General features: G+C 44.3%; 1 protein-coding gene across 1 annotated transcript in view; it reads right to left on the bottom strand.

Moving 5' to 3' along the window:
* Positions 1-17,074, bottom strand: part of CCDC178 (coiled-coil domain containing 178) — a 1,033,935-nt gene that overhangs the window by 824,456 nt on the left and 192,405 nt on the right. The window contains exon 9 of the mRNA XM_085605687.1: positions 1,593-1,735. Within this exon, the coding sequence (XP_085461813.1) occupies positions 1,593-1,735 (143 nt within the window). The remainder of the gene's footprint in view (positions 1-1,592; positions 1,736-17,074) is intronic.

Raw genomic sequence — 17,074 nt, 5'->3', positions numbered from 1 at the left:
AAGTGACTTATATTTCCAATCTAATTTCAGGACAATCCATCAGCGTACAAAAAACTGAGTCCAATTATCAGATTATATCCATACCCCTCAATAAATTTACTCACGTGCTGATAGTAAACTTCTATAACAACTTGCAAGATTTCCAACTGATTGGTTTGCTGAAAGAAATCCGTTCCTTCCTCCTAGAATATCATAATCAGCCCCAATCGAAAAATCCCATCCTAATCTGGGGAGATTTCAATTTATCATTATGCGAGAAAAATTATATTACCTGTGGCGTTATGGATCATAAAGAAACCCCCTCCACTCATTTCTCTCACTCTCCTAAAGGATCGCTGTTGAATGAAACTATGTCCTTGCTCCAATTAACTTTCTCTAATGAGCTATTAACTCCTAACATCAAGTTAAGCCCTACATATCACGGCAGAGGAGCTTCGACCTGTATAGACTTTATATTAATGTCACTTAGTGCAGTCAATCTAATCACCAACTTTATCACCCATGATTGTGCCTACAGCGACCATTTGCCTATTTCTATTACCTTGGAACTAACCGGTTGCACTACCCAAGCAAAGAATTCCCTACACCAAGAAAACCTGACAATGAACAGACCAAATGGCTATGCCTTAAAATGGTCTTGTATCGATCCTGAACATTTTTTGGAAGAGACTGTAAAAGGGAACATGGCAGCTTTTACAACTTGTCTGGCGGAGTCCTCCTCACCTCACGAAGGCATAGCAGACTTCAAAATCTTTTGAATTATTGTGTATCCATCCAGGATTAATTCACATGACACGGACTACAAGGCCCAGAGAACATTGCACACAAACACAGCTGTGTAGCCCATTGGAGGGCAAACATAAGTATTTATGGGCGTGTCACGCACTCAATCCTTTTGTCGAAGCCTCTGAAGACGAGCTATCAGCTCAGAAATGCATCAGGCTTTTTAATGGTCGACAAGAGAACTGCAATCTGATCGGGAGACGAATTCCTACCTTACCTGAACAACGCCATTGTGCGAGACGCTAAAGAGTGCACTTCTGCCTGTGGGCATTCAGGAGCTTTGATGTATCTATCTTCTCTTTGCTCACCAACATGTCACTGTCTTGTAGCTTTCTTAAACTGTGAGTAAATCCTCCTATGAGTTAATTAGCAAAGCGCCTACCTTAACCTAAACTGTGACTGGATTCTATACTATCCAATAAGTATGGCGTCGCAGTTGATTAGTTATCAAACACCAATCTTTTTGAAGAATCTTGTTTTTCAACAGTTGCTGCACAGTCTCTTTTCAGTTTAATTCATATAAAATAAGGAGAAGTTATGAGGAATTAAAGAATGGAAATGCTGGGAAAAAGCAAGACTGCGTACACATTGTGGGGCTCACGTAATATGTATGACTAGTATTTGAGAACAGTAAGTAACAAACACTTAAATTACCAATACACATATACAGCAGTTTAACAGGTGTGTATCAATATAATAATCTAAAATAAACAGAATAAGAAGTTGTTTAAAAGGTAACACCATAGTTTATATCAGAACTATTACAATACATGAAAGAAAATGTATTTATATCTATCAGGCACTCTTACTTGCACTTCTGTAACATTTTCTTTGCTGCGTCAAGAGTGTCACTCATAATTGCCCGCTCACTGTTAGCCTCATCTGTGCATTTATCAAAATGCATGTGAGCTTCCTCATGTAACCGTTTAGCTTCATTATATGCAACATTAGCCTGTAAAGAAAAAATACAAATAATGTGTATTAATTTACACTATTACTGTTTGTACAAATCGTTCTTCAAAGAAATATTGTATCAATTTAAACTATAGAATCAAACAATTAAAAGTGAGGCAATAAAGATGATGTATTCCCATTGGCCAGATGGACAGGACTACCTATGGGCACACTTGATAATACTGGAAGGTCTGAGATCTTAGATGAAGGATTCTTGACAAGTTGTTAAACAAAGGCCGCAATACCAACTTCACTTCAGCGTGTCACTGCTCATATGCTCATTTAGGGGCATATTATCAAGAAACGGCGTTAAAATTATCGCCGATTTAGCGACAGAAAACTGCCGCTAAAGCGGCGATAATGGGCTTGATAATATGCCCTGGAGAATTCCAATAGAAGCCCATGTTTTGGTGACAATATGCGCTTCTATGGGAATTCTCCAGGGCATATTATCAAGCCCATTATCGCCGCGTTAGCGGCGGCTTTCTGCCGCCAAAGCGGCGATAATTTTAACGCCGTGCTTGATAATATGCCCCTTAGTTTCAAAGCAGAGTACAGCATGAGAAAAACAACTGTTTCATTGTAAAAGGGGGGCAGCAAAAACGATAAGGATGGGGTTTTACTTGAAATGACAGTGCCATTAGAAGTAACACTTTATTTACCTTGAAGCACTGCCAGGAATTACTGGGAACATCTTTGGTAATTAATTGTGGAATGTCATCTTTTGAATCATTAAAAAAATGTATTTGTTGTACCTTTCTTTTTACTGGATGTACAGCATCCATGAATGACAAAAGGTCCATCGAATAACTATATCATGCAACGGTTTTCTGAGAAACAGAACTGGTCTAAAATGAAGATCTTATTAAAAAATGTAAATAAGGGACATAGCTTTACAATGTCGCGATAGTAAGCAGGGGGCACAGCTAGTGCATTTCTGGAACAACCACCATTCTCAGAGCTGTAGCAGTGCATCCATTTTCCAGTTCACTCACAAGAGTAGAAGATGGCTGAGAGATCCAGTGGAGAAGAAATTACTGGAGGACTTCCACAACACTTCCAATAGAGTTGTTAAATTTGTGATATTTTAATGTTAAAGGATTCAAAGTTTTGTCGTAGCTTGTGCAATATTGCACATTTATGAATTAGAATGATGAACAACAGAAACTATTTGTGTAAACATTTTGGGGCATATCATCTAGAAGGCGATAAAAAATTATCGCCGCTTTTGCGTCCGTTTTCGGACGAAAAGCGGCGATAATTTTATCGCCTAATCAGCAAGGTCACACTATCGTGTGAATCCTTGCATTAGCGCCTGTTTTCTGAACGCCCAGCTTTGCATCTCTAATGAGATGCAAAGTGGGCATTCCTGCCCTGACATAACTGGAGAGATTTCTCCAATTATCAATGGGCACGCTAACCTGCAGAGCGACAAGCAAAGTAGCGATAACCTCTGTTATAGCTACTTTCCTTACGCCTGCTTCAAGACTGACTTAGCCATGATATCCTATGTAAGGTGGATATCATGGCTAAGTATGCCTTGCCCTATCATCAAGCTATCGCCAAACTTTGTGAGATTATCGCTGGATTTCAGCGATAATCTCACATTTGGCAGTTAGCGCTTGGAATTTTTTCCGCTTTTGAGATAAGCGTTGCTAATAGCACGCTATCTCAGCGATAAAATTCCACGTCACCCGGCGATAATTATCCTAGCACTAAGTGCGCTTAGCGATAATTATCGCCGGTCCTTGATGATATGCCCCTTTGTTTTTAAATAATGAGATGTATGAATGTGATATGATAGTGAGAGAGCAGATTATTTCAAAAGAATTCCATTCAAGAAATGTATCTATATTTGTTATATATTTTATTCTATACATCTTGTTAGAAATAGAAATGGTAATTGACATCTCCAGCAATCTGATTTAAAGCAATACCATGGCGAATGATTGGTAAACAATTAAAAAAATTATTTTGTAGAGTTAAGCAGCGAACCAGAGGTCTTGGGGGCATATCAGCAAGGGCTTTATCTCCGCTTTTTTGGCTTTAAAAGCCAAAAATGCAGAGATAAAACTATCGCCCTATCAACAAGAGGGTTCTAACATGCAAAATCGCATGTTAGCAACCTTTTCCCCTACGCCTCCCTTTGCATCTCTAATAAGATGCAAAGTGTGCGTTCCTTCCGAAAATAACTGGAGAAATGTCGCTAACCGACATTTCTCCAATTATCAATCGGCACGCTAGCAAGCATCGCGATAAGAAAAGTAGCGCTAACCGCGGTGATCGCTACTTTCCTTACGCCTGCTTTTAGTTTGACTTGGCCATGATATCCAATGGAAGGTGGATATCATGGGTAAGTATGCCGTGCCCTATCAACAACGTAGCGCCAAATGTTGTGCGATTATCGCTGGAATACCAGCGATAATAACTCGGGTATTTTTATCGCTCTGGAGATAAGCGTCGCTGATAGCGCGCTATCTCCACGGTAAAAACAAGCGATAACTATCCTAGCGCTAAGTGCGCTTAGCGATAATTATTGCCGCTTGTTGATGATATGCCCCTTAGGGGCATATTATCAAGAAACGGCATTAAAATTATCGCCGCTTTAGCGGCAGAAAACTGCCGCTAAAGCGGCGAGAATGGGCTTGATAAGATGCCCTTGAGAGTTCCCATGGAAGCCCATGTTCTGGTGTCAACATGGGCTTCTATTGGAATTCTATGCTGAAGAGAGAGGCATTGGGTACAGGTATACATAGCTTGGGAAAGCTCTACGCCAAGATGGCAAGTCTCTAACATGGGTTGGGTTTCACTCAGGGCCGGCTTTAGCGCTGGTGGCGCCTGATGCGGCAATGTTTGTTTGCTCCCCAATGACCTCCTTCTCCACGGATTCCCTCACTACCACCCTCCAACAGTGCACCTCAAGTCTCCATATCCTTCATCTTCCAAATCCATTGCATTTGTTTTATAGCGCTACACATACCAGTGTAGCGTGCCAGAGCACTTGACATCACTTTTCTTCACACACATTACAGGGATACAATGAATCATACTTGTGCAAATCAGTGTATAGGAAATGTTACATAAGATCGAAGGCTATCTGGAGTAGGAGTCACATATAATTCCTACTGGTAGACAGTATAGTTTAAGAGTGCTTCGTCTAGAGAGGCACAAACTCAGAATTTTGAACATAACACCATAGTTGGGGGTTGTCGTTATGAATAAGAATTGATTTCTACCCAAATGAACCCATTTAGCAAAATTAGGAAAAGGAAAGAGCAGGGGAAAAAAGTCATTGTAATGGAGCAATGACTCGTAGAAAAGAGAATTGCTCGTAAGCAATCCGCTCGTTTAACTTACTAACATGTTATTAATTACGTTTTGTGTAAAACTAATGCACACCACACAAACATGTGGGTTAGTAAAGCTTGCCTATGTGTCTGCTAACACTAATAACAGCTTTAACGGGGAAAATCTTTACTGCGCACGCGTCAACTGCATCTACGCAATATAACAAATTTATGCTTGGAGGGAAATTCTTGCGCATGAGCAGAAGGCACTAAAATGGCGTCTTGAAGACTCGTGTGCATGGCATCTGCTTAGCTGAAGCGAATGCTAACGCGGGGAAAGTATTATTAAGTAAAGGGGAATAGAGTAGAGATGGGTGGTATACAGTGAAACCATTTACAAGTAACATTTGTCTTTTTGACTTTATTACTAGTGCACATTTGGGCCTCTTGTGTATGACTGAAGTAAGCTAGGCCATGTGACCGCTGAGCATGCGTGCTGAAAACGAACCCGGAACGATGAGACAGAGTTTGAATCAAAGCCAAGGTCGCTGGATGTCCAAAGCTTGAGAACAGACGGTGAAAAGTTCAACTGAATGGACCTACATGTTAGATTTTAAACAAATGTTGCAAATGAAACATGAATGCGGGTGGGAAATAAAAATGTGAAAACAATTAAGGGAATGGGTTTATGAACAATAGTCTAACGGAAGTAAAGTGACTAGTAAGCATGGTGTGATGATCTTCCCCCTTGCACGACCAATTAGATTAAAAAAATTTACAATATTGAATCTTTAGTGGGTGGTACATGATAAATGAAAGGTATAATTGAGGTAGCTTTAGTTAGTTAGTTAGTCGAAAGCTCGTGATGCTGTCGGTGCTGCGGGAGGTGCTGATGCTGGGAGAGATGCTGTGAGATGCTGATCAAGAAGCCGAATGCAGAACCTTCTATCCTAATTTAATTGGGTTAGATAAGATCTCGGAAGAATCTCGAGGAGGAAGAGAGTGTCAAAGAGGGGTGCGACGCAACTGTCGGTATTAGAGAGGTCATCTATCCTGTCCTGAATCCTGTCCTGAAGTCTTTGTCGTCTGATCTTTCCCAGGGGACCCTACCAGCCCTTTGGCCAGGGGGTTGGTCTTCACACCATTCTTGGTAATTATATTTTCACGTTATTTGCAGATGTTTTTTTCTCTCTGTCCTCTCCCTTTCTGTGCATTGATCATTGAGTTAGTCCAAAGTATTTGTTTGATGATTAATTAATTGAATTTTCTCTCCTAAGACTGATGGTGACTGCACTGTGAATTTGAGATGGTTCACATGAATTTAATTTAGATAAAGGTTTTTAAAACTTCCTGAGTCTGTGGTTATTTACTTTAAATGAATAAGATAGAGTCAGTGTTAAATTTTCGCCATCAACTAGTTCAACTAATGGTCCATCGACCAGAGGAAGGAACTTTTTAATCAGTGAAAGGTTAGTTAGGAATAAGGAATAACTTATCTTGAATTGGAAAACAAATCATAAACTTTGATTCCAGCAGTTTACTCAATTGTAAGTGTGCTTATGGGCCCAGGGGAGTATATGGTATAGGAGTATCTGTTGTTGGTACGCCGCTGGATCAATAGTACTCTAATCTATACCTTGCAGTTTGCATGCAGCTCTTAGGTCACTGTTTTATATTAGTATTAAACTTATAAACTGCAAGTAACAATGATTGATCCTTGAGGCCAAAGATGACCCCCCCCCCCCCGATCCCTAGGACCAAGTGGTGACCACAGAATGCTCCACCGTCGCAGCCCAGCATCCATACCTTCTCCAGCTTTTTTCAACATCCTGTATTACTTGCATCAGGACCACTCTATTCACTTCAATAGCTGTCCTGTCTAAGCATTCGTAACTGGACTGGAGTTGCTTGTTGTGGCTAACTCTAAACTGCTATCAAAGTTTACAATGATTTATTGCATTGAGTGAAAGAGCACTGATTAATTGGTTCTTTTGAAAATCATATCCCTGGATCTCCAGTAGATGTTTTATGTCCAGGTGTTAATTTAATATAAAAATATAATATTATATAAATAGGTGCTGGATTTTTAATCAGTCAGGTTTTCTTATTTCACAGTTTTTGTACTTCTTAATGCTTTACACTTTTTCCTTTGAAAAAGCCTGACTGCTCTTTGCCACAGCTACCCACGAATGAGCTAAGATTTAATCAACTACATGATGGGACCTAACATGCAATTGAGACCTTATTAAACGGTGAGGTCACCCAACCACACCATATATTAATCCACTTCCTCACAAAATTATATAGTAACTAATTTTTTGAGCTCAGGTTGTGCTCTGGCTCTTAGAAACAGGCCATACAAATATTTAAGGGAGGGATGCCCTGTGCTATTCTTCCTGTTGTTGACATTTTTATATTGATCAGTATTTTAGTATTTTATTACCAATCAGTGAAATTATGCTAAAAATACATTTAACGTCTGGTGCATGGACATTTTGAGGTCTCACTTACATACAGCTTTAACTGTCTGTTGTCGGTTAAGATTTATATTTACAGTGGGCTGTAGGTCAGCCCATTGCTTAACATTGGTTGGGTTTCTTGTCAAATATGATTTACTTGCTTCTTATCTAAAGATTTTCTTTGATATTCTAGTGTTTGCTTCTGCCCCGGAGCATAGCTTCTTTACCATGCCTTTAAATTGATTACTTTTATCCTCCACTGGTTATATTCATTCAAATGAGTGCATGTGAGTTGGTCTCTCTCCCCCCTCCTATGTAGTACTACCCCGTCACATTCCCATCTCCCCATGCTCTTGGTGTTCCTCTCCCATCCCTAGCATGCCTGTAACCTCTCCCACAACCATCCTGAGCTTTTATATTTCAGTTTTTCCCATTTTCAGGTCGAGCCTAGGCAGCGCGCATGTGCTTTCCCCAAGACCTGCTGTAATCACTAATCCAGTCTGCTGCCTACCATTGGTTGAGTCCAGCGTCGCTCTTTTTTGCAGACTCCTAATTGGTTCTCGACCCGTTACGTGACATCCGTTTTCTTGGTGAGAAGCACAGCTCCAAAACACATTAATTCCCCCCTTGATTAGTGGCCATCTGCTTTGATGCTTTAATGCAGGTACTTATTTGGCATTGCATGCTTCTCTCAACCTCTGCAGCCTCCATATAAATGACTGTCGCTCACGGACACAGCGACCTCTCTCTTGGCGCTGCGGAGTGGCTGTCAGCTTTCTGTTTATAGGTATGAGTTTTTCCCTTTTTCTTTCACTCATTTTTCACATGCGAACACTGCTGCGTCCACACCCCCATGCTGCCGTAGCTCGCATGATGATGCCCATGGGCTCACCTACTCTTACTTTCTTCACTAATTATGCATACACATGAGGGCTAAATTATTCAACAAGTAGTTACACTCAGAAGGTAAGTGTGCGCTGTACTACTATATCTCTTTAAAGACATACCGCAACTTCGATGGACATCCATGTTTGCACTGGTTTACCCAACAATGCGGGCACTGGGCAATAGATGCTGATTAGACCTTCACCCTGGTGTTAGATCATCTCTTTGCACCTAGCAGCCGCAGTAATGGGCGTTTCTGTAACCTGTGCGTCCAAAATCCCTTTTAGGTGCTGGCCATATTGCTCCAAATTAATTGTGACATGATATTGTGGTGGGAGGCCTACAAAAGAAAGATCATAACACCACAGTCATCTTATGTAGTAGTTCCAGGCTTAAAGCTGTGGCACTTACTGTGAAATCTGCATTTGTTTAGTGAACAACTTTATTCTCAATTGAGGGGGTCATCCCCAGTTTGGAAATATGGTATTGGGTAATTATTAGACATTAATGTAATAAAGTAGGAGCCATCTATGGAGAACTTCCTCATTTCCCGCTCCCATTGACCGCTGATGCTTTCACATTATGGATTGCACTAATCGCCATTTTTACCAGGGATATTCACACGTGGTAGACATATATTTCAGTAAGCTCAATCATCACCATTGTTATTTGTATGCAGCTTGGATGGGTTTCAATGTGTCATCTTAAAGATTTCTTTTTTTTTCATGGGCATGCAGCCTCTAACAGTGATACGATTTTTTCCTACTAGTACTTTAGATGTCAATTTTTTATTTGAGACTACGTGTCTTTCTCTAATGAGGCATCTTATTTTCTGTATATCGCAATAGCCAGTTAACTCGGGCATAATAGTTATTACAAAGCGCACTCCAGGGATTATAGGTTTTTTTATTTTTCCATTTTTCCGTTGCTGTATTCTGCATGCGGTTAGTCTGTTGATCATTTATTTGTTTCACATGCGTTCATGTCATTGCCCGTCAACTTATACCACCTGCATTTGTTTTTCAGGGGCACGTTATTGTCCTTCAGCGTCCTGCTGTTTCAACCGAAGTTCCTGCGTTTCATCAGTAAGTTCGGTTCACTTTGCCACACATCTGTTACCCTCAGAGCCATGGTTATTGCACTGGCACTTACAACATTACTTTTTTCATTATGCAGATGCATACATCCACAAGACAAAATGTCATTCCACATAATTACACTCTTACACACAATCCCACTCCACATTATTCCAGTACACTCAATACCACGTAATTAATAACATCTTTCCACTGCACAGCATGCCACATATTCCACTATTCAAATCAAAACACTCCACACCATGCAATTCCACCACACACAATTTCACAACTAACAATTCCTATCCAACCCACATAATTCCACTCCACACCACATACATCCACTCCATTCCAATCCTAAACACGAGTAAAAGGAATTTTCATTTACAACGCCAATACCACTAATGCGAGACCTATTGCAATGCAATTGCTCGTTACTTTTCATGAGGGGTCAGAAGCTGTAATCTGCTACTGAGCAAAACCAAAGGGGATGATGGACGGAGTGTTGAACATTTCAAGCACTCACCCCCAGTCAACTGATCTGGGTTTAATCCATCATCATTCTTTAGCCAACTCCGCCATCCCAGTTCAGACATGGCCATATGCAAATCAGTCTGACCCTGTGCCTCATGGGAAAAATCCAGCCCAATCTGCCAAGCCATGTCTTCTCTGGACCGGAACAAAGCATCCTGGGACCTGTTTCTGGCTAATCAGCCGTCATCAGCCAGGCTAGCTTGAATCCAGTGGCAAAGTGAGCAAGGAACCCACATCTGGGCATACCCTGTCAACTTAGGGCAAACAAAGCAAAACCAAAGGGGATGATAAACAGAGTGTTGAACTTTGCAAGCACTGACCCCCAGTCAACTGATCTGGGTTTAATCCATCATCATTCTTTAGCTCACTCCGCCATCCCAGTTCAGAAATGGCCATATGCAAATCAGTCTGACCCTGTGCCTCATGGGAACAGTCCAGCCCGAACTGTCAAGCCATGTCTTCTCTGGATCGGAAACCTGCATCCTGGGACCGGTTTCTGGCTAATCAGCCGTAATCAGCCAGGCTAGCTTGAATCCAGTGGCAAAATGAGCAAGGGACCCACGTCTGGGCATACCCTGCCAACTTAGGGCGAACAAAGCAAAACCAAAGGGGATGATGGACGGAGTGTTGAACAGTCCAGGGAGGACCTGGCTTGGCAATTCGGGTTGGACTGTTCCCATGAGGCACAGGGTCAAGACTGATTTGCAGATGGCTGGGTTCAAACTGGAATGGCATGGTGAGCAAAAAAACGATGGATTTAGGCCCAGATCTCTCTACTGGGGTGAATGTATGACATTGTTCTGCATTCCGTTAATCAACTGTTGTTTTTGCATTTGTCACCCCGAGTGGGACGTGTATGCCTAGACGTGGGTCCTGTGATCTCCATGCCACTGGAATCAAGCTATCCTGGCTGAAGAGGGGTGAAACCCCGAAACTGGTCCAAGGATGCTTGCTTCCAGTCCAGGGAGGACCTGGCTTGGCAGTTCAGGCTGGACTATTCCCATGAGGCACAGGGCCAAAGCTGATTTGCATATGGCTGGGTTTAAACTGGAATGGCATGGTGAGCAAAAAAACGATGGATTTAGGCCCAGATCTCTGTACTGGGGTGAATGTATGACATTGTTCTGTATTCTGTCCATCAACTGTTGTTTTTGCATTTGTCACCCCGAGTGGGAAGGGTATGCCCAGACGTGGGTCCCGTGCTCTCCATGCCACGGGTATCAAGCTATCCTGGCTGAAGAGGGGTGAAACCCCGAAACCGGCCCTAGAATGCTTGCTTCCGTCCAAGGAGGACCTGGCTTGGCAGTTTGGGCTGGTCTGTTCTCATGAGGCACAGGCTCAAGGTTGATTTGCATATGGCTGGGATCAAACTGGAATGGCTTGGTGAGCAAAAAACGATGGATTTAAGCCTAGATCTCTGTACTGGGGTAATGTATGAGATTGTTCTGCATTCTCTCCCTCAACTGTTGTTTTTGCTTTTGTCACCCCGGGTGGGACAGATTTGTCCAGGCGTGGGTCCTGTGCTCTCCATGCCACTGGAATCAAGTTATCCTGGCTGAAGAGGGGTTAAACCCTGAAACCGGTCCTAGGATGCTTGCTTGCAGTCCAGGGAGGACCTGGCTTGGCAGTTCGGGCTGGACTGTTCCCATGAGGCACAGGGTCAAGACTGATTTGCAGATGGCTGGGTTCAAACTGGAATGGCATGGTGAGCAAAAAAACGATGGATTTAGGCCCAGATCTCTCTACTGGGGTGAATGTATGACATTGTTCTGCATTCCGTTAATCAACTGTTGTTTTTGCATTTGTCACCCCGAGTGGGACGTGTATGCCTAGACGTGGGTCCTGTGATCTCCATGCCACTGGAATCAAGCTATCCTGGCTGAAGAGGGGTGAAACCCCGAAACTGGTCCTAGGATGCTTGCTTCCAGTCCAGGGAGGACCTGGCTTGGCAGTTCAGGCTGGACTATTCCCACGAGGCACAGGGCCAAAGCTGATTTGCATATGGCTGGGTTTAAACTGGAATGGCATGGTGAGCAAAAAATCGATGGATTTAGGCCCAGATCTTTGTACTGGGGTGAATGTATGACATTGTTCTGCATTCTGTCCATCAACTGTTGTTTTTGCATTTGTCACCGCGAGTGGGACGGGTATGCCCAGACGTGGGTCTCGTGCTCTACATGCCTCTGAAGTGAAGCTATCATGGCTGAAGAGAGGTGAAACCCTGAAAACAGTCCTAGGATGCTTGCTTCCAGTCCAAGGAGGACCTGGCTTGGCAGTTTGGGGTGGACTGTTCCCACGAGGCACAGGCTCAAGGCTGATTTGCATATGGCTGGGTTCAAACTGGAATGACATGGTGAGCAAAAAACGATGGATTTAGGCCCAGATCTCAGTACTGGGGTGATGTATGACATTGTTCTGCATTCTGTCCATCAACTGTTGTTTTTGCATTTGTCACCCCGAGTAGGACGGGTATGCCCAGACGTGGGACCCGTGCTCTCCATGCCACTGGAATCAAGCTATCCTGGCTGAAGAGGGGTGAAACTCCGAAACCGGTCCTAGGATGCTTGCTTCCAGTCCAGGGAGGACCTGGCTTGGCAGATTGGGCTGGACTGTTCCCACGAGGCTCAGGCTCAAGGCTGATTTGCATATGGCTGGGTTCAAACTGGAATGGCATGGTGAGCAAAAAAACGATGGATTTAGGCCCAGATCTCTGTACTGGGGTGATGTATGACATTGTTCTGCATTCTGTCCATCAACTGTTGTTTTTGCATTTGTCACCCCGAGTGGGACGGGTATGCCCCGATGTGGGTCCCGTGCTCTCCATGCCACGGGTATCAAGCTATCCTGGCTGAAGAGGGGTGAAACCCCGAAACTGGTCCTAGAATGCTTGCTTCCATCCAACGAAGACCTGGCTTGGCAGTTTGGGCTGGTCTGTTCTCATGAGGCATAGGCTCAAGGCTGATTTGCATATGGCCGGGTTCAAACTGGAATGGCTTGGTGAGCAAAAAAACGATGGAGTTAAGCCCAGATCTCTGTACTGGGGTGATGTGTGAGATTGTTCTGCATTCTCTCCCTCAACTGTTGTTTTTGCTTTTGTCACCCCGGGTGGGACAGATTTGTCCAGGCGTGGGTCCTGTGCTCTCCGTGCCACTGGAATCAAGTTATCCTGGCTGAAGAGGGGTTAAACCCTGAAACCGGTCCTAGGATGCTTGCTTGCAGTCCAGGGAGGACCTGGCTTGGCAGTTCGGGCTGGACTGTTCCCATGAGGCACAGGGTCAAGACTGATTTGCATATGGCTGGCTTCAAACTGGAATGGCATAGTGAGCAAAAAAACGAAGTATTTAGGCCCAGATCTCTGTACTGAGGTGAATGTATGACATTATTCTGCATTCTGTCCATCAACTGTTGTGTTTGCATTTGTCACCCGTAGTGGGACAGGTATGCCCAGACGTGGGTCCCGTGCTCTTCATGCCACTGGAATCAAGCTATCCTGGCTGAAGAGGGGTGAAACCCCGAAACCTATCATAGGATGCTTGCTTGCAGTCCAGGGAGGACCTGGCTTGGCAGTTCGGGCTGGACTGTTCCCATGAGGCACAGGGTCAAGACTGATTTGCATATGGCTGTGTTCAAACTGGAATGGCATGGTGAGCAAAAAATCAATGGATTTAGGCCCAGATCTTTGTACTGGGGTGAATGTATGACATTGTTCTGCATTCTGTCCATCAACTGTTGTTTTTGCATTTGTCACCGCGAGTGGGACGGGTATGCCCAGACGTGGGTCCCGTGCTCTCCATGCCTCTGAAGTGAAGCTATCATGGCTGAAGAGAGGTGAAACCCTGAAAACAGTCCTAGGATGCATGCTTCCAGTCCAAGGAGGACCTGGCTTGGCAGTTTGGGGTGGACTGTTCCCACGAGGCACAGTCTCAAGGCTGATTTCATATGGCTGGGTTCAAACTGGAATGACATGGTGAGCAAAAAACGATGGATTTAGGCCCAGATCTCAGTACTGGGGTGATGTATGACATTGTTCTGCATTCTGTCCATCAACTGTTGTTTTTGCATTTGTCACCCCGAGTGGGACGGATATGCCCAGACGTGGGACCCGTGCTCTCCATGCCACTGGAATCAAGCTATCATGGCTGAAGAGGGGTGAAACCCCGAAACCGGTCCTAGGATGTTTGCTTCCAGTCCAGGGAGGACCTGGCTTGGCAGTTTGGGCTGGACTGTTCCCACGAGGCTCAGGCTCAAGGCTGATTTGCATATGGCTGGGTTATAATAAAAAATAATAATAATATCGAGTTTGTAGAGCGCACAGTAACGCCATCACGGCGTGTCCCCGCGCTAACACTAACCAAGAACTCAGCATACAAACCGACCGGATTAAGATGAGTAAAGATGAGTTTTGAGCAGGGACCTAAACCGCGTTTCGTTGCTCTCCAGTCTCATTGCACAGGGGAGTTTATTCCACTGTTGGGCTGCTTGGAGTGCAAATGAGCGTCCGCCCATTCTAGCCTTCTTAGTTCTAGGCACTTTCAGCAGTCCGGCGCCCTCTGATCGAAGGGACCTGGTAGGTTCATATCTGCTGATTAAGTCTCTGAGATATGTCGGTGATCTGTCCCAAACGATGCGGTGACAGAAGAGGAGACACTTGTAGCGCACCCGTTTCTTTACAGGTAACCAATGAAGCGCATCCAGTGCTTTTTTTGAGTTGGCTCTCCTGGGTCTTCTTAGCACCAGTCTGGCAGCGGAGTTTTGTATGACTTGTAGGCGACCTATGCTGCCTTCGGTAGCCCCTAGGAACAAGACGTTACCATAGTCTAAACGCGAGGTTACTAGTGCCTGCGTTAGCGTTCTTCTGGCCGATAGAGGGAGGAGGTCTAACGTTTTGTTTAGAGTCTTTAGCACTCCAAAACATTTGCCTACAAGACGCCTAATGTGGCCATCATAAGAGAGAGCAGGGTTCATCCAGATCCCTAGATTCTTTGCCTCCTGACAAGGTATGGGGGTAGGACCCAGACAAGTAGGCCACCATTCATCCGACCAGTCTTCCCTTTTTCCCCCTACCACCAACACCTCCGTTTTAGAGCCATTGAGTTTTAAACAGTGGGCGTCCATCCATTCAGCTAGGGCCTGCATACATGCTTTGAAATTGTGGGGGGTGTTGGAGGTGTTTTGTGATAGGGAGATGAGCAGTTGGGTGTCGTCAGCGTACGACACCAACTCCACCCCATAGGACTGTACCACTTTTGCTAGTGAGGCCATATATAGATTAAAAAGAGTAGGGCTAAGAGCCGAGCCCTGAGGCACTCCCTGGTCTAGTGACACCTCCGCTGATCGGCATGTCCCTTGTTGTACTTGGAAGCATCTTTCCGTCAGAAACGATTGCAGCCAGCCCAGCGCAGGACCAGCGACCCCGGCTTCTTGTAGACACCGTAGCAAGATGGAATGTGCTACGGTGTCAAATGCTGCGCTAAGGTCAAGCATAATCAAGGCCATAGTGTGACCTGCGTCTGCCCTTGCTCTTAAGGTCTCAGTAGCTCTAAGGAGGGCTGTCTCCGTGGAGTAGCCCGCCCTGAAACCTGATTGAGAAGGATGGAGTATATTCCATTTTTCCAGGTGTTCAGTGAGCTGAGCGTTGACCACCTTCTCAGCCACCTTGGCCACGTATGGCAGTAGGGAAATGGGTCTGAGGTTTTCCAGAACCTCCAGGTTTGTTGTTGGTTTTTTTCTAATAGGCAATACTATGGCCTTCTTCCATTCCATCGGTACCCGTTGAGTGGAGAAGGAGGTTTGTAGGACGTGTCTAATGTGAGGTTCCAGGGCTGTTAGGCCCTCTGAAAATACCCAGGCCGGGGCCGGATCATTAGGGGAACCAGACTTCACACTTCGACAAATCTTTGTCAGTTTGTCAGCTGTGGGGACGTTAAAAACTCGTAGTGTGGACTCAGGGGCTAAGGATGGACTTTCTACTATGAAGTCTAAACGATTTCCTGGTTGTTTTGAGAAGGAGGTGTAGATCTTTTTAACTTTATTAGAGAAAAAGTCTGCGATTTTATTGCAACCCTCTGTGGAGGTGTTCGTAGGGGTGTTGGAGCTAGAAACTATAGAGATTTCTTTGTAGATCCTGAACAGTTCTCGTGAGGAACATTCAGAGTCCTCGATCCGTGTCTGAAAATATTTTGCTTTTGCTCTGCGCACCGCGTACTGGTAGCTACGGTGGGATGAGCTATAGCTGGTTTTGTTTTGTACACTTGGGTTCCTTCTCCAGGTCCTTTCTAGCTTTTTACAGTTCGATTTTAGTTGCTGTAGTTCTATAGAGAACCATGGGGCAGTACGCTGTCTGCCCTCTTTGGTTTTACCTTTGCACATAGGGGCTATCTCGTCTAAGGTGGAGGTAACAAGTAGATTAAAGTCCTTGTTCGCCTGTTCAGTATCCGTGTGCAGGGGGAATTGTGCTTTCTGAATTACGTTTATAAATTTTTCTTTGGAGTATAATCTCCATTTGCGTTTCTTAGTGTTTCCTTTCCCATATTCAATGTTCTTCGTAGTGTGGTAGAAGCATTGAAAAGGGACCAGGAAGTGATCGGTCCATGGAAGCTGACATGGAGTGAGAACTTTAATCATATCCCAGCTTGCAAAAATGGGATCCAAACAGTGCCCTTTTTGATGGGTGGCTGCGACACTCAGAAGTTTAAATTGTAGTTCTTGTAGGACCAGACGCACGTCTTCTGCCTTCTTGTGTCCTTGATCCTCTAGGTGTAGGTTTAAGTCGCCCAATACTAGAACTTTTTTATGTTTAATCGCGGTCTGAGCAACCCCCTCTAATAGGCTACTGCGGAAGTTGCCCAGGGACCCAGGAGGTCTGTAAATTAGGATGCCCGAGATGTTCTCATGTTGAGTCATTTTTATGCTAAATTCGCCTGCTTCGCTATCATCAACTTCTGCTGGTTTTAAAACACACTCAAATGGGTGTTTAACGATGATGGCGATACCGCCTCCCCTACCTTTTGTCCTGTCAAGTCTGTGGAGGGTATATCCTGGAGGGATGGAGTCTACTATATCTGGATCTGAGTTTTCTCCCAGCCAGGTCTCCGTC

This window comes from Triturus cristatus, chromosome 5_1 (assembly GCF_964204655.1).
Source record: "Triturus cristatus chromosome 5_1, aTriCri1.1, whole genome shotgun sequence".
Lineage (NCBI taxonomy): Eukaryota > Metazoa > Chordata > Amphibia > Caudata > Salamandridae > Triturus > Triturus cristatus.
The sequence above is the reverse complement of the archived record's forward strand: the minus strand, read 5'-3'. Positions and strand labels throughout refer to the sequence as shown.